The sequence below is a fragment of the Tachysurus vachellii genome, chromosome 18, assembly GCF_030014155.1.
Source record: "Tachysurus vachellii isolate PV-2020 chromosome 18, HZAU_Pvac_v1, whole genome shotgun sequence".
NCBI classification, from domain to species: domain Eukaryota; kingdom Metazoa; phylum Chordata; class Actinopteri; order Siluriformes; family Bagridae; genus Tachysurus; species Tachysurus vachellii.
The window spans coordinates 13,404,281-13,425,891 of NC_083477.1; the positions used below are offsets into that span (position 1 = coordinate 13,404,281).

At 37.5% G+C, this 21,611-nt stretch overlaps 1 protein-coding gene across 2 annotated transcripts in view; it reads right to left on the reverse strand.

Annotated features, from left to right (window-relative positions):
* Positions 1-21,611, reverse strand: part of prkcab (protein kinase C, alpha, b) — a 132,749-nt gene that overhangs the window by 38,763 nt on the left and 72,375 nt on the right. For both annotated transcript variants that reach the window (XM_060891964.1, XM_060891965.1), the window contains exons 4-5: positions 1,568-1,679; positions 513-641 (exon numbers count right to left, since the gene is read on the reverse strand). In XM_060891964.1, the coding sequence (XP_060747947.1) occupies positions 513-641; positions 1,568-1,679 (241 nt within the window). The remainder of the gene's footprint in view (positions 1-512; positions 642-1,567; positions 1,680-21,611) is intronic.

Sequence of the window (21,611 nt, forward strand, 5' to 3'; positions counted from 1 at the left end):
AGCAATCTGTATGTGAGGGAAAAACATCCGGAATTATTGAGTTGTCTCTGGGTGTCCTCCCACGTCTCAAAAATATGCATTGGGTACTCTACACTCCCTAGGAGTGGGGATATGTATGTGTATATATATATATATATGTATATATATATATATATATATATATATATATATATATATATATATATATATATATACATATATATATATATATATATGTGCATATAAACAAGCAATTGAATTCAAGTAGCTTCACTGAAACGTCTGTTTTAACATGTAAAACATAACCGTAATTTTTCTTGTTTAAGAGCAGCTTCAGTAAACAGCAGTTAAATAATTAAAAATGGTTAAAATTGTTGCTAGTGTTGCTGGTTTAAATTGTAATTATACAGCCACTGTTTTAAAACCTTGATTACTGCTTTCCTTTATACAGCTCTCTATATGGATTTGATGAACAATTCCTGACAGAAACACCCAGAGACTACACAGTTGCAAATGCATTGTGGGATGCCCACCTGTCACGTGAAGTTTGTCTCCGCTGACCTCAATCTTGAGGAAGATACGTCCTCTGCGCTCGGTGTGGTCTGTTCCGCACAGGCTTGGCACATTCATCACACACTGCTTATGTACATTCATGTCACATGCTGAGGGAGAGAGAGAAAGAGACACAGAGGGAGTGAGAGAAAGAGAGAAAATAAACAAAATGTACACACTGCAAAGTCTTCAGCCATGGAGAGTGGACTGGGATGTGCATATGAGTGAACAATGATGACTTCACTGTACTAGTCAGTGGGGCGCTAGATGTTGTTGCGCGAGCATGTGTACTGTGTGGCCATCACATTCAAAATCACTTTGTGAGTAGAGCAGCGTTAAGCCTAAACATTCCTCCATGAAATTATTCAGATGATTCAAAATGCTCGGGGACGATGCAATGTGTGCAGCACAAATAAAAGTGTGGCAAAAACACTTCCAAGGTGGTGGAGAATCTACTAAAAGTGATCAATGCTCTAGAAGGATCTGCAACAAGCAGAAAACCTGAGCATGTTGATTGTGTACAGGTTAAACTCAACAAAGATCAGCGATCTGGGGATTCCGAAAACTACTGTGTCTGAAAATTTGACGCAGGATATTGGCATGAAACATGCCTACATTTAGGACACAGGCATCAATGTCCTACATACATTGTTTCTTGTATCTTTTTATAATATATCAATAAATGTCTCTATTTTTCCTATTACATGGCTGGATACTCTGGGCTGATCTCGTACTTGTGTTGAAATACAGTAAGTGTATTTTTTTATACAAGCATGCATGGATGGCTGAACTGAACACAGATGGCTGCTGGCAGACAATAAAGATGGCCCAAAGGGCCTGCTAGAGGAGGATGCAGTCTGTAGATAAGAAACCCAGGCATTTTACACTGGAGCTGGAAGATCACATCCATCACAAACAAAGACACATATCTTCGCTTTCCACAGCCACACTGCTGCTTTTTTAATGTTACTGCACATGGATGTAGAGATTTGGATATGGTGTGAGTTGTTTCACATAGTGGCTCAAAGACACTTACTGTCACATTTCATCCCCTGGTGGATAAGTCCATACAGCAGCGAGCCACAATGATCGCAGAAGGTCGGGCTGCCATAGGTATGAATCTTAAATTTGTGCTTGCTTCTTGGATCCTACGGAGGCAAAATAATAAGGATTAGCACCATTTTATCAGCAGGTACAGGGTTGAACTTTCCATCTTCCATTTCTTTATAGATTATGACATTTACAATTATTCTACTGAGTTAGATCCAGTTGAGTCGATTCACCGGAATACTGTACTGTATGTTCTTTATATATAACTAAACAAACAGACCTAGAGCACTGTGTACAAATTTTAAAGGTCTTACTGGTTTTCTGGTTATACAGTATACACTTTAATAAGTTGTCCCTTTGAATCAATTGTTAATGGACAATATTTGATCATTTACAGTATATGCAAGGCAAGAAATACAAGAATTCAGGCCAAATACGTGTTCTTGAATAAAATAAAAAAAACAGTAAAAAAAAACATAAAACCTACCTATAAATGTTCAATATATTCATTTGTATAGTGCTTTTAATAATGAACATTGTCTTAAGGCAGCTTTAGAGAAACATCAAAATAAAAATGACAAGGTTTAAAATGTTCATTTATATTTCTCCCTATTGATCACACCTAAGGCAACAATGGCAAGGAAAACTCCCTGAGACAAAATGAGGAAGAAACCTTGAGAGGAACCAGTCTCAGAATGGAACTCATCCTCATCTCGGAGACACCAGAGACTGTGGTTATAAATAATGTCCTTTTTACAGTATACAGTATAACATGGAGTTGTGTAACCGTGAGCATTAAAGAATTAATGAATTAAAGTCCTTCCCGCCAAAGCCATCAAATATTTGATGAGAAAAAACTGACCATTGCAATAGCAATTCAAAGCTGACACCAGAAATACTCTTAAAGATGTTACAAGAAAGAATTCTACAAAAAACAACAGTGTTTCATAAATATGTTTACTTCAACCGTCGTATTGCTTCATTATCTTAGTGTTTCAAGGCAAAAGGTATTTCCAATCTTCTCCCACAAGGAACCAAACAGAATTTCTTATTGATGTTAACTGCACATATTCTATAGTCGTGGTTTGGCTGTAAAAATGTTGAGTGTGTTGAAAAGATGTCTTTTATACAACAAGGTCTGCAAAGTTAAACCCAGCACTTTGCCTTCATTAAATAGCAATGTGACCTGTTCTGTTCTAAAACTGTTCTGTGTTGTCACAGTAATGGACTGCTGCTGTACAGTATGTGTAAAACTGATTTTCTGTAATCTCATGGGTTGGAGGAGTAAGAGGAATGACAAACGTCTGGGAAAGTGGCAATGGTACTGTATAAATGTTATTTCTAAGGGTGCTGTTATATATATTGCCTGGGAACAATTTAAAGTGACCAATCCACCTAATGGCATGCTTCATGTGGTGAAAGGAAACCAGTGTTGATGTAAAGGGAAAACAGGAACCTGGAGCATTAAGGCAGCATCACTACCTGCATACATGAATGTCTGTGTCTGTTTTTCCATTTAACATTGAGACCTATTCAGGTGTAACCTGGAATGAAATTCAATTCAATTCAATTCAATTCAATTTATTTGTATAGCGCTTTTAACAATTTCCCATTGTCTCAAAGCAGCTTTACAGGAGTATGGAAACAGAAGAGAGAGAAAAAGAAATAAATATATAATAATAATAAGAAGTCATTTTTAAAGAAGTAAAATGAATTTTAAAAAGATTAACTTAAAATGTAAAACACTATATATCTATTACTATCCCTAATGAGCAAGCCGGAGGTGACGGCGGCAAGGAAAAACTCCCTGAGATGATATGAGGAAGAAACCTTGAGAGGAACCAGACTCAGAAGGGAACCTTTAAATAGTAAAAACATTTAAATAGTGTAAATGTAAATAATGTTTAGGTTTATAATAGTGCATGCGAGAGCTCCTGAGGAACTAATGGGTCATAAACTCTGAGTTCAGCGCAGACCTGATTGCTGATAAAGACCAAAACATACAGTTGACTGACACAACATTGGTTCAAAAGAAGTCATGACAGTCTCCAGGCAGCTTCACACACAACAATCCCATGAGACACTGGCTGACCATGCAGATCAATCCCTGGCAAGGTGACAACCGGGCGACGAGGACTCTAGCCAGAAATCCTCTTACACAAAAACGTTGAGTAGCTACTGCTCAGCATGTATGCTCAGAGATTTCAGAAAAAATCTGACTTTCAGAATGTTATTTGTCATTTGTCACGTCTGCACCTCTGTATTTGGCAGAATTTGTCAATTTGAGTCAATGAATTATAAGCAGTTACTAGCATTTCATACATCAGACAAATGTATTAAAGTAGCTGTAGTTCTGTTCAAAAGATGCAGTATCCCAGGATGCAATCAGGATGTACCACTCTAGTGGTAACTCTTAGTGTTTCATAGCTGTGTGCCAAATGGCATATACTGTAACACACTAAGCGCAAACACTATATGTCTAGTGTATGAAACACTATATGTCTAGTGTATGAATTTTGTAGAATCTTCTCAAATGGAGCGTTAATGCTGTTTTCCGCTCTATAACAAATCATTCAAACGTATTTAATGCTATGCTGCAAGCTTAAGCAGAATACAGTAAAATTTTAAAAATTTTTTTAAAAATAATCCAAAATTTAAAATGCATTTGTAAGATGTTTCGTCCACCAGACTGCCATCGGCTATTTTTTAATTATTTATTTTTCATCCAGCATCAGTGCCTGGTAGCACTGGTACCACATGAGCAAAGTTTTACTTAGTACTGAGTGCATGAAATACATCATTTGGGTGCTTGTTGTTTTATAGAGTTTTATTTACTACAAAATGGCTTATTATAGCGCACAAATATGTGATTTTAAGATGCACCTCATGTACTGATGGGAATATTGTGACAAACAAAAAACCATTAAATCCGTTAATAAACCCTAATTAATAGCCGAGTCAACCATAACGGCATGTCTTTATGTCATTACAATGTCTATATTTTCTAAAATGACTCCAGCGATTGCAGAGAGGCAGAAGAAAACCACATGGCTTTGGCTTTTAAAATGCTACTAAATGAGACTCCTGCCAGGGCAGCCTTCGAGGAAGGCCGCAGCGCTGAGCTGACTGTGATCGGCGTGGTGTGAGTCACCAACCGAGGAGAATTCCGGAAGGCTCTAATTAGAATGTTGGCATTTTAAAATAGCGTTTGGATTCTCTTTATTTTAGTTGCCTACAACAAGCCCATGTTGTGCCAGGATCGAGAGAGAGAGAGAGAGAGAGAGAGAGAGAGAGAGAGAGAGAGAGAGAGAGAGAGAGAGAGACAGAGAGAGAGACAGAGAGAGAGAGAGAGAGAGACAGAGAGAGAGAGAGAGAGACAGAGAGAGAGACAGAGAGAGAGAGAGAGAGAGAGAGAGAGAGACAGAGAGAGAGAGAGAGAGACAGAGAGAGAGAGAGACAGAGAGAGACAGAGAGAGAGACAGAGAGAGAGAGAGAGAGAGACAGAGAGAGAGAGAGAGACAGAGAGAGAGAGAGAGACAGAGAGAGAGAGAGACAGAGAGAGAGACAGAGAGACAGAGAGAGAGACAGAGAGAGAGAGAGAGAGAGAGAGAGAGACAGAGAGACAGAGAGAGAGAGAGAGAGAGAGAGAGAGAGAGACAGAGAGAGAGAGAGAGAGAGAGAGAGACAGAGAGAGAGAGAGAGAGACAGAGAGAGAGAGAGAGAGAGACAGAGAGAGAGAGAGACAGAGAGAGAGAGACAGAGAGAGAGAGCAAGAGAGAGAGAGAGAGGCACAGATATATTTTTCTGTCAATTTCTTGCACACTGATTCATCAAAAAATTGAATCCTGACCTGTTAATTTCTGTCTACTTCACATTAATTTATATGAGGTCAATAACTCATTAAAAAAAGAATAGCATATTATCATACTTATAATACTTAATTTATTCTACCTACACAAATATTTGTCTCGATCTCTCATTACCGATGATGAGCCTCAGGAAATGCTCATTTCTCCTGGCAGAAATTCCAGCACACACACTGCCAGTGAACATCAGGTGCCTATTATCCACCCCCCCTTTGGAATCATCTTTATTTTCCTCTCCTATTCTCACCAGACACCATTAACTCACTTACACCTTCTCTCTCCCACTATCACTCTCATGTACTTCATTTCATTCCCCACCTCCACATCCCCTTTATTGCTGCATCTTCATATCTCTTGCTTCCTCCTCTTTTCCTTGTTCCCCTTTTATTTTCTATTATTCTTTAGTTTTTTTATTTTCTTATTTTTCTTCCCAAGCTATGAGTCACAAACATGTTATACCAAAGGAGCAGAACCGAGTATGGTGATATTAAATAGAAAAGATTGAAATATGAGAGAGAGAGAGAGAGAGAGAGAGAGAGAGAGAGAGAGAGAGAGAGAGAGAGAGAGAGAGAGAGAGAGAGAGAGAAAGAAAATAAAGACTGAGGGGAAGATTGAAGGGGAAGGCACAGTATACTGTATATAATACAGGATGTCCTGTAGTGATGACAGTAATGACTTCACTTGTGATGTTATGCTATTTTTTACACTCACAGACTCGGATTTTTCATAATTAACTCAGGTAGACAGTCAAAATAGGATGGCAGACACGCACAGGACAAGCAACACGGAAAAGTCTAAGTCAGTCAACATGAAAAAAGAAACAATGGTAAAGACAAAGTTTGCAAGGGTTGATGGACAAAAAACTCAATTGTCCTATAAAGAGCCCCAACCTCAACACCACTGAACCACTTTGAGATGATTTAGAATGGTGACTGGACCCCATGACTTCTAATTACAAATCAGTTCCGACGTTCACAAGAAGTGATTATATAAAAAAAGAAGGGAATTAACTCCATGTTAATGCCCATGGAATGGGTACATATAAGTGTGATGGTTAGACGTCCACACACTTTTACCAATATAGTGTACAGTGTATACAGTGCACCTTTTTCAGTTGAACTCATTGCTGGTAGCATTGCTGGTTAATAGGTAACTGTTTGCAAATCGATCTAAAGTTGTAAAAAGCATTTCAACGTGTAGAATTGTTTGTGAAAAAAATAAAACAAATAGAACTTCTCTCATTTGTATATAAGTGTACTTATATGTACTAGAAGTGCTTGTTCACGTAAACACCTCTGCATTTGTTGCATACAGGGCATAAAGGACTTCACCGAGACCATTGAGGAAGCTCGGGTAATTCCATAAATATACACAGAATGATTATCCAGTAATGCAGAGATATCTAGGAGTATCTACTTTTTTAAAACAAAATAAGGCAAAAAGTTTCTTATGTAATATGAAGAAACAGCAGACGTACTACTTCTGGCAGTACAATATTCGTGAGACACAGTCTACATCATTCGTTTAAACAAGCAACACACCTGCTCCAATTAACCTCTAGATGACAGAAACACACTATAAAACCAAATGTATTTTTGGAAGTGCCAGTTCTTTCCTAACCATACCGGAGCTGACCTACAGCCAGCACCTGCAGAGTCGCAGTCATGATCTGTGCTATAAAAAGTTAACCAGCGAGTGATGCGTCAGCAGAGACCTCCTGCTCCTGAGCCACCTGTCCCTGCACCCCTAATACTGATGCTCAGAATTAACAGTAGCTTCCAAAAAAATTACCATCTTTTTCTTTCTTTTCTTTTCTTTTTTTTTTTGAGAATTTTTCATTCAGAAGGACAACCTATGAACTTTAAAGTTGAGACTTATAAGCTGTTGTATGTCTGCATATCTGATAAATTCATTCATTCATTTATTTATCTTCCGTAAACACTTTATTCTGGTCAGGGTTATGGTGGATCTGGTCTCAGTAGCCGTTCCCAGTCCCAGTAACACTGAACAGAGGGTTTGAGAATTCAATTGGTCAGCAATCCATCATAGGACACCATGTGCATAAACAATCATATCCTTGTTCACATCTAGGGGTAATATAACATCAACAATCTACCTATCTGCATGTTTTTGGACAGTGACATGAAACCCAAGAACCAGAAGGAAACCCACATGAGAATGGGGAGAACATGTAAAAGTCACGATTGAACCAAGGACCCTGGAACTGAGATGAGGTGGCAGTTCGACCCACTGCACCTTCAGGTAACTCTAACCCTTTGCAGAGATCGTCTTCTGTAGGACAATCTATTCCTAATGAGTTGCTATTGTGTAACTATCTCTGTGAATTGGCTGTCACTGCTGGGTCCCTAAGCAAGGCCTTTAACCCTCGGTTGTAAAAAAAAATCTAAGTTGCTCTGGGTAAGGGCGTCTGCCAAATAATGTAAATAAATTAGCAAAGGCGCTGTGGTAGGATTTGTTCAATATCTTACAAAAGGTAGTGAAATAAATACAAATACAATCCTCACACATTAAACCATCCACCTTTAAACTCATATGAATTGCGTTACTCTAATTATTACCAATTATCAAGTATACAGAGTATATGTTAATATACTGCTTTGGGTACCCGATTTATGTCAAATGTACATTTTAATATGCTTGAGAAGTGCAAAACTCTGGAGGAATGTCAAGCAGCAGAGAGAATCAGTCTGCTCAGCCTCAACAGTTAACAACATAACAACAGAGAAAACACAAGTTTGTGTCATGTTCTGGTTCTCATCTAATATTTTTTCTTACACATTATTGGGCAATACATATCTTACATAATTAGTACTAGATCTATTTTAGTTAGGGTTAATGAACCATTTACCTACAAATTTATCCCAGCAACACTGCGCATAAACAACCCTGGATGAGATCATCCCAGTTCATTTAAGGCCACTATACACATATAATTTAGCATAGCCAATCCACCTACCAGCATGTTTGTGGGAAGAAACTGGAGAATACAAAGCACACCAACAGAGATGCTGGATGATACATGTGAAAATCGACAGAGACAGCAAACCGAGCTGAGGAAGAAGTGCAGATCCTGAAGCTTTTAAGTTAGCAGAGCTACCTGAGGTACTATCATGGCACAGTTTGATGTTGGTGTAATTTTACAGCTTAGCATGTTTTACTGGATAAATCCAATCCATGTCTTTATTCCATTATATTTTTTAATCCCATCTTCAGATCTGCCATGCACTTCTCAATAATGATTGGTGAATCCTCTTATGGGGGTTTTGCCGCAATTATTTGATTTATGCTGCACTGTTTCTGTGGACGTTATCTCCATGTGATTTTCATGCCAAAACTTGTGCATAAAAAATGCTGGATGGAAGACTACAATGTCACAGACAGTAACACACAAGACTGAACATGTCATGCTAAGGCCACTAGGATTTAGCACACCAGTCACACATTTAGCGCCAAGGCATGTTTCCCCCCAACTTGCGATCATTGTGTGGGAGCGGACAACAGTGCGCTCAGAGCAATGATGTTGCCATGGCGACAGTTTGGAGACACACTTCCATTGGCACTGTAGTGGTTCACGGGGAGTGGGATGGGATGCGATGGGACGGGATGGGAGGGGGGTTTAATATTCTGAAAGAGAGGCAAGCACGGATCACTCCTAACATAAACAAACATATCCGCTTCCTTACAACAAACAGCAATTCTCTCTTGAACTGGGTTTTTAATATCTCTGTTATATTTACAGCTTGTTCCATTAATGCATTCTGACACTGTCAACATCATGCTCTCCAAACCAAACACCCATTCCTATTCCCAACAATCAAAATGAAATGATTATACACCATTTTACACATAGGATACACCATCTGTCACATGTAAAATAAATTAGCATCTTATTAATAGCTGGCAGTTTCCAAGAATCCTTCAAAACCTGCCTGCTGTTGCAGTGTGTACACAGAAGACATAAAAGCTCTCTCTTGTTTATTTTAGTGCCAGACTTCAAGATACAGGCTAATGGTGTGGGAATAATGATGCAAAGGAAATTTCTCATTGACTACAGCAGAGTAAAGCAATTCAACACGGGTGAAATGGGTTTTTCTGAGCATTGTTCAGCTATCACACCTTTGTTTGTACTGTTCTCTGTAGCCTCAATAGTCTATAACTTGATAGTCAAGTGTTATTTACGCATATATAACATGCCATAGCTGTTGTATTTTTTGTTGTATGTACGTTGAAGGTTCCTGTGCTTAATTCCTGTGTATGCTGCATATTCGGAGAACTAAGGAAATAGCACTATAAAATATTATTGGTTTCCATTTTAATTTCCCCAAGGAGAACAAAAACTCAAATATTTTTGGATATGTGTCATCTGATTACAATAAATCAAGAAATGACCCCCGATGATGAGAAAAAAATGATTCCTCAGTGACTTTATAACTAGGTTCAGTCAATATTCATAAATTACTATATTAGCTTTCTTCTAGCACCCACAAAGATCTTGGTAAACCCTCCTATGTAAAATCCTCAAATGTTTCACGTTGAACACTACCATTAATCAAAGTAGGAAAATCCAATTTCCTTGTAAGTGTCATTTCTAACCGCCCCATCCCTCTGGGAAATCCAGTTCCCAGGATCCTCTGTCTAATGATACACTTTTCACTAGACTGCTAGACTGCTAAACATTTCTTCCCACAATGGTTCTTACTGCTTTTGTGTATGACCTTGGCTTTTCACTTAGCTGGATTTGAGGCTGTGTTTTGACTCACTGGAATTACTCAGTTCTCACTTTTTTATTAAATTATTTGATTTTGTTCGATAAACATTTTTTTAACCCATCTTTAACCCATACCCATCTTTACTATTTTAATGTTTAATGTCTGATGATTAAAGGATTTCCTCCAGGTTCTATAATTTCCTCTGACCTGACCCACAAAAACAGTTGGCTTGGCTATGATACATAGTCCTGGGAGTGAATAAGTCTGACAGTGAATATGCTATGAAAACCTGTCAACCCATTCAGTGTGTATTCTGGATCTATTTTGAAGATTACTGGCTAAGTTAAATTGCCTGAACGTGAAACTGTACAGGGATGTGGTAGCTCGGTGGTTATGGTTTTGGAATCCTATTCTGAAGGTCATGGGTTTGAATACCATGTCCACCAAGCTGCCACCGCTGGGCCCCTTAACCCTCAATTGCTCAGTTGTATAAATTGAAATAAAAATGTAAGTCACTCTGGATAAGGGTGTATATATAAATGTAAACACTGTGTGTGCATGGTGTCCAGCGATGGACTTTTGTCCCATCCAGGGTATATTCCTGCCTCATGCTCAGTGTTCCAGAGATAAGCTCCTGATCCTCCATGATACTGATCAGGATAATGCAGCTACTGAATGTGACTGTGTTAGACATGATTGTTTCTTTAATAATGCCTTTTGTATTACGTGCACGTTTAAGTTTGAAATTGTTTTAGCAAACCTTGATACTTGTAATTGATCTTTGCTAATCTAATTGAACAAAAGCTATTCGCAGTGCAAACAGTAACCATAAGAATATGTAAACATAAGCTGATGACATGCGACACTCCAGAACTAAACAGGAAACTTAATTAAAGTCACTAATGAGACAATACAAAGTGATTGGGCACAATCGAGATAGGAAAACAGACAACAGAAGAAGAAGTTCAAACAGTGAGTAAGAGTGGCCTCTGGTGGTCTGGAGCAGAAGCTGTGACAATTAGCAACAGACAAACGTGTAGCACTTTTAATCAAAAACCAATCAGACTAATGGGATAAAACACTGTCCTTGAGCCTTTTCATTTTTTTCAATGTGTGTCCCAATATATACTTCATATACCCAATACTGTAGCAATGTCTACCAGTAGGTAGTAATGTAAACAGCAGGTTATGGTGTCAAGGGTCTTCAACAACCCTCCAATGTGACTTCATGAATCTCCTGAAGAAAAGCTCATCTCTAATTATATTAGCAAATTGTTCCAGCCTCTGAGTTCGACAGTTGTGTGGTTTCCAACTCAACAGGCAATCCTGCTGGTTAAAATGCATCTCAGCGGTCGATTGGTAGAAGACTTGAGGAATCATGGCTCATGCTGAACTACTGGAATCATCTGAAGGATGTAGTTAGAATTTTTTCTGCCACATAAACTGTGATATGTGGCAACTGAGGAGTTTAAAGCTGCACATCCTTTTTACTGAAGTTTTTATTATGTTTCCTGTAATTCGGTTTTCGTCAGTGTTTCTGCAGTTTTGTCAGTGTGTAAAGGAACTAACTTCTTTGGCTCTACTGTGAAAGGGCTTTGAGCTTATTGAAGATCACTGCTAGAGCTCACATTTTAATAAATGAAAACAGAAGTTATTAAAGCAATTATTGTTTAACTGAAAATTGAGAACTGTAAGCTTTATTTCATGCAATCAAATTCTGACTATTCTTTAAAAGGGGCACAAAGAGTGAATAATGACTATATCCATTTCATTGATTAGTAATCAACTATAATCACATCATTTTTATATTCGCAGAAAAAACATTCAAATAGTACAAGATTTAATCATATCTTATTTCCATTAAAACAACAAAACCAAATCTACAGGAGAAAAAAATCCAAAGCCTTTTTTCTTTTTTGTATCTGTAAATTTAATATTAATAAAGAGTATAATCTTATGGGATTGTCTGCGGTGTGTGTTAGTGTTAGTGAGTGAATCAGCACGCGATGTGGATCAGCTGTGTGTGGGTGTAAGCTCTCCCACTGTGGGCCCAGCCAATCTTTTATTTTATTTTTTTCACTCTTTTTTTTTTTTTTCATTCTCTCACAAAGGATTTAGGCTGTAAAGAGGATTGCCAGGTTCAGACTGTACGCGCGATCCCCTGATGCTCGCGTGACTTTAGCTTTTCTTTTCTCTGTATTTAACTGAACCAGAGGCTGGTTTAATGGAGATGAGAATCATTTACCATTAGGTGCTGTTTCATTTGCAAAACAGATGCATTTCTTTGTTTATGTCCTATGGTCTCATGTATCTTGCTTATTTTAGTTATGAACTCCTAGGTAATGACTTGATTGTTTTAAACAGAACTTGATAATAAGAGAAAACCTTTTTATGGAAAAGTCTTTTTACTTCAGACCTGCTGTGTTCTGTCTTCAACTTAGCCGTGACACATCACTCAGCAGTAAACACCAATATCTTTTTTACAGTATATTATGTAGACATCTTTTTCTATTGTCATAACAACACAGCCCCATGATTTAAAAAAACGGGGCTTAGATAAGTGCTTGAACTAAAAACAGCTAACCACACTAGCACATTTCTGCTAAAAGCAGCTATTTTAAGGTGCATGTGATAGATGAGACTGACATCTTTTTTATATATTCGTTCCAAAATGGACCTCGTGATGTTCTTATAATGATGAACAGTGTCAAATGCTCCCAGGTCCTCACCAAAAAGTGGGGCGTATAAGTAGAGTTAAAATTATCATGTATGAGAAAAAGAGAGCAAATGTCCTGCATAATGATTATAAACTAGTCATTAGTCTTTGTACTTTTTGCCATAGACCATAGTACAAGTATATATATATACAGTACCTGTATATTAAGTGTATTTAAGACATATGGCATCCAGTTTCTTTTAAACAGATTAATTTATTTATCTTTTAGAAATATATAGCTATAAAAAAGCACTAATTCTAGCATACAATTAAACAAGAATGTTAATTGAAACTAGCACATGGTTGATATTTGTCAGTAATCTGAGCTAATGTTCTGTAATTAGTTTGTCTTTTAAAGGTGAACAATGTGAATAAAGAGTACTATTATGTTATATCAGGACATTTTATTGGCAATTATCACCAAAAAAAATCTGTAGTCTTTTGTTATACTTTTTTATATACTTTATAATTATACTTAAATGGAAGTATAGATAATGTATTAAAATGTTACTCAATTGAAACTGAAAGGATTCAGCCAAAAGCTACTCAATTAAAAGTTCAATAATTGTCATTTTCTGTAAATGTACTCAAGTAAACATTAAATGTGTTTTAATGACGATTAAGTTGTAAGATGAATCTGGATTTGCTGCTAAAAAAAATACGTTAATGTTTGATGTTAATGTCTATACAGATTTAATGATATCTGGACACATAATGCTAGATTTCATTTCACAATAATGAACTCAGAATGTTCTCCGTTTATCTTGACAGAATAATGGGAAGGCAACATATCAGTAATTCTGTAATTCTAGCCCACAGTTTGAAAATATCTGATGTACAATATTATCACAAACACTGATCAGAAAAACAACATGATTTGTGTATTATTCATTCTCATCTCTATTGTAACTGCTGGCAGGAACAGCACACTGCACTGAAGAACAACATGCCGTCGCACAATGTTGTGTTGTTACATTTACATATACAGAGTGACATATATTTTTTTATCTTATTTTTTACAACTGAGGGTTAAGGGCCTTGTTCAGAGGCAGCTTGATAGACCTGGGGTTTGAACTCACAACCTTCATATCTGTAGTCCAACACTTTAACCACTGAGCTACCAAATCCCAAAGTTTATAGCTTGTGACGAAAATTAATCCAGCTACATGATTAGAATAGCAAATGATTGAATGTTTTAGGTCCATTCACTTGATCTGAGCTTTATGCGTGCGACCTGCTGTTTATGTGTGAGCACTTGCTTTGTTCAAGAGTTGTTGCTTTCCATGTAAATGAAGGCTGATGGCAGGTACTATAAGCCATGCACTTAAGCTTTTAAAAATCCCATCTTTAAATACACAGTGAATACACACATCCCAAATGAAGCCATGCTAATTAAAACACCATGTCCTGCATGATACTAGTTAAGTCTTCTTCTTAACACTCTTGAGCCTTAGAGCATTGAATTAATTACTGTGGAAGGATGTAATGAGGGCCTTGCATTTCCATTTCTGTCCTTTTTTTCTGTACTTTCTATTCGTATAACCAAGGTACAAACTTTGCTAAGACCCTGGCAATCATCTGCAGTCACGATGTGATTACCATAGTCGAAAGGGGAAACAGTTTGCCGGATGCTCTCTGGGCATACAGATTGCCTTCAGAATGAGTAAGCATAGAGATTTGGTGATTTATTTGTGTGTACATGTGCTTTTTTCTTTTCTTCCTTTTTTTTTTAAACAAATGGCCTAAAAGTGCACTTTCTTGTCTTACTTGAGGAAACTTGCATAAATTTGACTCTGTATAATATCTAGAAGTTTGTAATATCTAGTATAAACACTAGTATTTTGAGCATTATTACTTTGTAATATTTTAAATCCATTCATTCTCCATCCACTTATTTTACTCAGAGTCATAGAGAGCCAGAAGCTCTCTGAGAAGACTCAGGAGACATCTTGGACAGGGTACCAAGTAGTGATACCCGGGTCGGGTTTTTTCCAACCAGCGGGTCCCGCTTTTATGAAATTATTGGCCTGCCCCACAGTAAAGCGACAATTTCTTTACCCGCCCCAACACGACCCGCAGGTTATGAGACGACCCGCTTATAGCTAGTACGAAGCCATTGCAGGGCACCGGGATAACCACCGGGAAAAACACTGGGATAACAAGCTAACCCCACAAACACGGGGCAGAGCTGTGAATCAAACTCCAATACTGGAGGTGTGAGACAAAGGCTCTAACCACTATGCCACCGTGCCCTGCCCTCAAACCAAACCATCCATCCATCCATCCATTTTCTACCGCTTATCCGGGGCCGGTCTAAGCAGGGACGCCCAGACTTCCCTCTCCCCAAACCTTCAGTTTTAAATTGGGAATGAGATGTTCAGTAAGCACATATGGGTGTAAATGGTCAGGAGTCCACATGCCTTTGGCCATATGGTGTAAATTCTACTGGCAAATATGCTGAATATATACATTCCTGAAAGCCTGAACATTGCTGATGAAGGTAACGTCCTGGGATTTAAGTGTCAAAACGCTATATGTGTTCGTATCAGTGCTGCTTGCCAAGGGACTCAATTGCAATGTGTACTCAATAAAGCTGGAAAAGCTATTTATAGACCAACAATTCTCTCTCTCTCTCTCTCTCTCTCTCTCTCTCACACACACACACACACACACACACACAAAGTCATTTTGTGCCACACCAGGTACAGTCATGTTACATCTTTTTCATTTATTCGGTGACTATTCCCATACTGTATGCCGTCACTGTGTTTCATGTTCAATTCTAAATAAACAGCATTAGTCAGTATCTTACTGCACCACAGCTAAACACGCTTATGCAACAGGGAACCTAATGTGCTTTTATCTCTTTACTATTTGACCCCAGCTGCAAATAAAAAGTCAGCTAAACTTGTTATAAGCAAACGAGAAAACCCCTAAAGGCCCCAAAAGAGAAACCTACCATCTTCTTCTTGTCTCTGTTGTTACATTTAAAAGTGACCTCCAAAATGACTGATGTGCTTACTGCTGATAGAGGACTGCATGGTGAAAAAGTATGTTTTAATCTGCAGCCATCTCAGGTACATTTATATAGATTTTTTGAAATAAAGCCCACATGAAAAAACACCTGGAAAAACAGTTGATTTTATTCCTTGTAACATTTCCTCTAACATTCCACTCACAACTCACCCTCACACAGAAGACTCATAAGAGAGATACAGATAAGACATTGTAAAATCCGTTTGGACCAATTCGAGATGCTCTCGGTTGATTGGATATCTATGCCTAAGTAGAGAGCAGGACACGGAGTAATCGGCTTAAGTGAAATGAAGCTCTCGGGGCTGGCCCGAGTGCAGCTCTAATAAAGTGCTTGTTGTAGGTCAAGTGTTGTTGTGGCTCTTTAAGCTGATCTCAGACCAGTAATGAGGTACACTAAAGGGATTAGTCATGGTGATAATGTCAGTCATGCTCTAGCTTACTATATCAATGTTTACTTTAACCCACACACACACACACACACACACACACACACACACACACACACACACACACACACACACACAGGTCTGTCTTACTATATTCTGATCACATTTACATAATTATTACTGCAGCCAATTCTGTGCTACACTTAACCCAAACACTAACCTTAAACTTCAGCCACAAAAGCTGCAGATTGGGGAGCAGCCAAATATCCTCACAATCTCGTAGCAATGGGTTAGTTCAGGTCCTCTATCGCCCTCACTAACTCTACAAACAAATAACCTCATTTTATTTAGATTTCAATATAGACTCCAAAAAGGAAACCAACAGTTAGAGACCAGGTGGGAAAAAATGAGTAAACTCTATAATTTAGTACCATGCACATCCACCTTTAGCAACTAATATTTTGAAGTAAGCATTTTCTGTAGGAGGTTATTAGGTTATTAGGTTATTAAGGTGCATTCTTTTTAAAGGCATGGCTCTCTTAAGATTCAACTACAGAATAAAAACATTATGTAGGTTACCCTGCTGTGCTGCCCATAATGTGGGTACTGAGTGAATGTCAGAGCCTAGAGGATTGGGGACTTAAACCGTTGTTAAATATATGTTACATTTCTATGCAAAGACCACAAAACCTGTTTGCTCAAAACTCATTTAGAAAGATAGCTTAGAGGTACTTTAGTAGAACTTCTGCAAGGTGTTTTTGAGACAGGTTTGAGCTGATGCCTTATCAAAGCTGTTCTTTTATTTTATCAACATGACCCTGAATCTATTCTAGCAGCCATCAAAGTTATAAGCTACCAGTCATTTGGAGTGAAGTGTGCAGTTATGATTCTCTAAATCATCATTTGAGATGCATTAATCGTTTGAGATATAAACCTGTTATGACACAGTAAGTAAGAAAACCCAAAACTATTGGCTCCAGTTAATTCTTTGGACCTATCCATCAGTGTGAGTTCTTCCAGATAGCTCTACTCATACAGCTTTTGTTCCTACCAGCATTCAGCCCATCATTCAAAACTGGTACAAAAGTCATGTATTTTTTCTGACTTAAACCACAATGTAAAATGTATTTGTTGCCACACAGGCTCATAAAAGACTTGCTCATGCTAGTGTGAGCTCAGGGTTACTGTCCAACACAATGTCATTCTAATTGCTTTACAATTTTCCAGAGGTTATGTGGTGTCTATGCACCATTAGAGGCACACAATTACGCTGTTAACACATAACCACAAATTTGGTTCTCTGTAGTCCTGTCTCTAAAATAAACAAATTATACACATTTATCTGTTCCAGTAGCCTTTCATTTCAAGTGAGTTTAAATAAATATGTTTTCGGTGTTCTAGTACAAGGAAATGACACGCGCACACACATACACACACACACACGCACACCCTTTTCTTTTTTTTAAATGATTGCCCCATTGTTTCAGACAGTACACTGTCAGGTTTGTATTTCACACGCTATTTGATTTCAGTATTGTTCTTATTTCAGTTCAGTGTATAATCATCTCACAGAAAGCCTCACATAAGAGAAAGTAAATGAACACATGTCGAAGAAGCAGAGGATCCAAATGCAGGTGAACATTTTAACGAGCAGAACACAAAGTAATCCGAGGCAAGGCAAGGGATGCAAGACAAGAAAGAGATATCAAAATAAAAGACAAAGAATACCGAAACACAAGGCAAAACATAAACCCTATGTTACAAAAACCTATGTTTCCTTTAGGCAAAAAAATAAACGGGCTCAGAGAACAATGTACAAAATGCACCCAAATGGAGGATGGAAACATTATAATATTTTGTCTGTATGAAGATATGTGTGATAACGTAAAAGAGCACAGGAAGGTGAATATAAAACCAGCTTTAACCGATTTATTGAATTTCAAGCATTTCCTTGTACTTTGAAAAGAACAGAAAACCTATTTATTTTAGATATATGTGTGTGTGTCTGTGTGTGTGTGTGTGTGCGTGTGTGTGTAATTCAGTTCAATTAAGTTTAATTCAATTTTATTTGTATGGAGCTTGTAACAACGGACATTTTCTTAAAGAAGCTTTACAGAAATATACAAATTCTGAATAAAAACTAGTTACTGAATTTAAAACTGAATTTATATTTATACCTAATGAGCAAGCCTCAGGCAACGCTAGCAAGGAAAAACTCCCTAAGACGATATGAGGATGAAGCTTGAGAGGAACCAGACAAAAGGGAACTCAACCATCTGTGTGAGATCGCAGACTGTGAAGACATTATAAATAATGGCCTTACAGTCGAATGGAGTTGTGTAACAAGGAGTTTTTAATCTGTCCCTGTGTAAGTTGTTACTATAGAAACAATAATGTAATAGAACGAGTGCATTAATATAATCCAGGACTAGTGTGACTACTATCAGAAAATGCAACAGCAGTTCAGGTAAAGAATGTTACAGCTAATTCTACTTTAACAAACTCTAAATGGCTTGTTTCTTTTGTTTTCTTAGTGGTGACTCGAATGATGACTCTTCTATTTATCCAGATATCACGTTAATGTCGGCACAACGTGCCCAATTTACGACTCAAAGGCGTCACGCTGAGAAGACGTCAATATAAAGTAATTTGGTCATCCGTTTCTTTCAGTCATCCTCGAGTGTGAGTAATCAGTGTTGTAAGGCTTTTGATTCAATTTCCACACTCAAGCTATACGATGAACAGATTCAGGTCAAGCTCCTTTCACGCAACTTCTTCCATGATTAATCAACACAAGCTACTTTTCTCGGGCATTATTTAGCTAAGTAGCATGCAGCTAACACCATTAAAGTCAATCACTACATGAGTCATATAGTAAAATTGAATTTTTAGTATAGAACATAGTAGCAGTGAAAAAAGCTATCTTCGTTTATGTATGTTAAATAACATCAAAAAAGGTAAATGTTATGTTAATAATAACGCTCTACTTCATGATGTAGTATCTAGCATGTGATCTCAATTTAACAATACATTTGTGTTCAGGAAAGAGTTCACTACACTGCCCAATGCACAACAACCTCATTTTATGACTTCAGCATTATTGCATTATGAAATCATTATAAAAAATAAAAAATAAAAAAATTTCAAAAACGTTTCCAAAAGAACTGCTGCAGATTCTCCAAAATTTTGTAAATGATCTGAACATGAGACATTTTTTTTTTTTAAAGAAAGGTCTACCACTTTTTTTTTCAAGCATATTTATAGCATTTCTTTACATGTGCAAAAAATGTTAGGACAGTACACAAGCATACAAAGTTGAAGCAACTGCTCTTCTCTTGTTAGTCTGTACAAAGTGGACTTCAGCAAACTGTTTTTCCACCTGCTTTTAAAAAAGTGGGGTTTCTTTTAACATAAGGTTATACTGAAACAAGGTTCTAAAGTGCAAAGATGAATTTTTTTTTAGTTTATAAACTCAACATAGCTGCAATTTGATTCACACCAAGCTACAGCAGAGCTTAAGTTTGCCTGGTTGCTGGTGAAAAACAAGTCTGAAGATGCCTCCTACTCACTTGCTTGAATCATATATTGAGGGAAACCTCAACCTCCCAATAGATATATGGAGGCTGAATTTCCATTTGATGTGATTATAAAGACTCCCACAGCCACTCAGTGCAGAAAACAGAAAGCAGTTTTTACATGTCTATGTGTCTGTGCACGAAGAGACTTGTGTGTATGTGCGGTCTGTTCATTTGTGCTTTCGTGTTCGGGGTAAGAAGGGACGTCCCCACGTGATGAGCTACTAAAGGTCTCATTATTGTTCATCAGTTAAACCACACACACTCTCACACACAAGGATGTGTGGTTGCATTTATGCCCATGAGGAGAGGTGCACTGTTGCAATTCTCTATGCACAACTGTGTGCAACTCTGCTTCATGTGGTTTTGTTTTCATCAGCAGTTTCTCATTACACAGTCAGAAAAATCTTTGAAGATACAAAAGCCCAGGCATTTACACACACAGTACATTTCGATGCTTTCTGATCTGATCTTTATCCACAGCTGACAATAACACTTCAGCAAACAGTATTATACCTTTTTTTATACAGAAATACATGTTTGTAGGATGTTATAGATGATATTTAATTTTATTTTAAGGAAAAAGACTTACCATAGTAGACCATAGTAGTCTGCTAACTTAAGATGATTTACGATTTGGTTGAATTAGGGAATTGATCCAAACAGGGTCAACGTCACAGTGAGGTCAAATGACTAAAATCTTTTTTCTACAAAAACTTCCTTCCTGTTTGAAGCATATATATATATATATATATAGCAATAGCAAGCGGAAGAGTGCAGGTTAAGCCAAAAATCAGTATGGCTGTGAAATCAACATGGCTGTGATTGGATGTAGACCTGAGTGTAATCATAGACATGTGCTCTCTTGCTTACTTTTCAATTTTATTCAATTCAATTCAATTTATTTGTATAGCATTTTAACAATTGACATTGTCTCAAAGTAGATTTACAGAAGCAAAGAAACAGAAAGAAAATTACATTAAATTACTATTTATCTCATAACACTATAACAGTTGTCAGTAATGAACAAGCCTGAGGTTAGAGATGCTGGGAAAAACTCCCTGAGATGATATGAGAAAGATGGGATTTGGGATGGGAAATGAAGATGGGTTTCCTTCTGAGACTGGTTCCTCTCAAGGTTTTTGAGAGGAACCAGTCTCAGAAGGAAACCCATCTTCATTTGGGTGACACTAGACAGTAAATAATATAAATGTAAACAACTGATGTAGAAATTGATCATGGCTCAGTTAAAGCTGTATCACATTACACACATCTAGAAAATACAATGCACACCACATGTTCAATATATCATATCACAAGCGCCCACATTTGTACACAATCACCTACACACAGCCCGGTGTTTCATACAATCGTTGTTTCTATGCATTTTCTCTTTTCTATACATTTTATGATTTTTACTTTCTTTTTTTGCTTTTATAATTTTACCTCAGTACTGATTATCTGTAATGCAGCCAAAATCCAGGTGCCTGAATGTGCTATACAAAAATACAAGTTTTCCAACAAATCCAAAGTGTTAATCAGCTCCATGTAAACAGCTCCTCTGTGCTTCCACAGTAGATGAACCCCAAAGGATTTCTAAACACCATTTTCATTCACTAATGAGCTCTAATGCTCTGACTGATCTCTGTGTCTCTTGCTGTCGTCATGCTTTTCACCCTGAAAGACAGACAGTCCAGGTGGATATATTGGTGAGCCTTTTA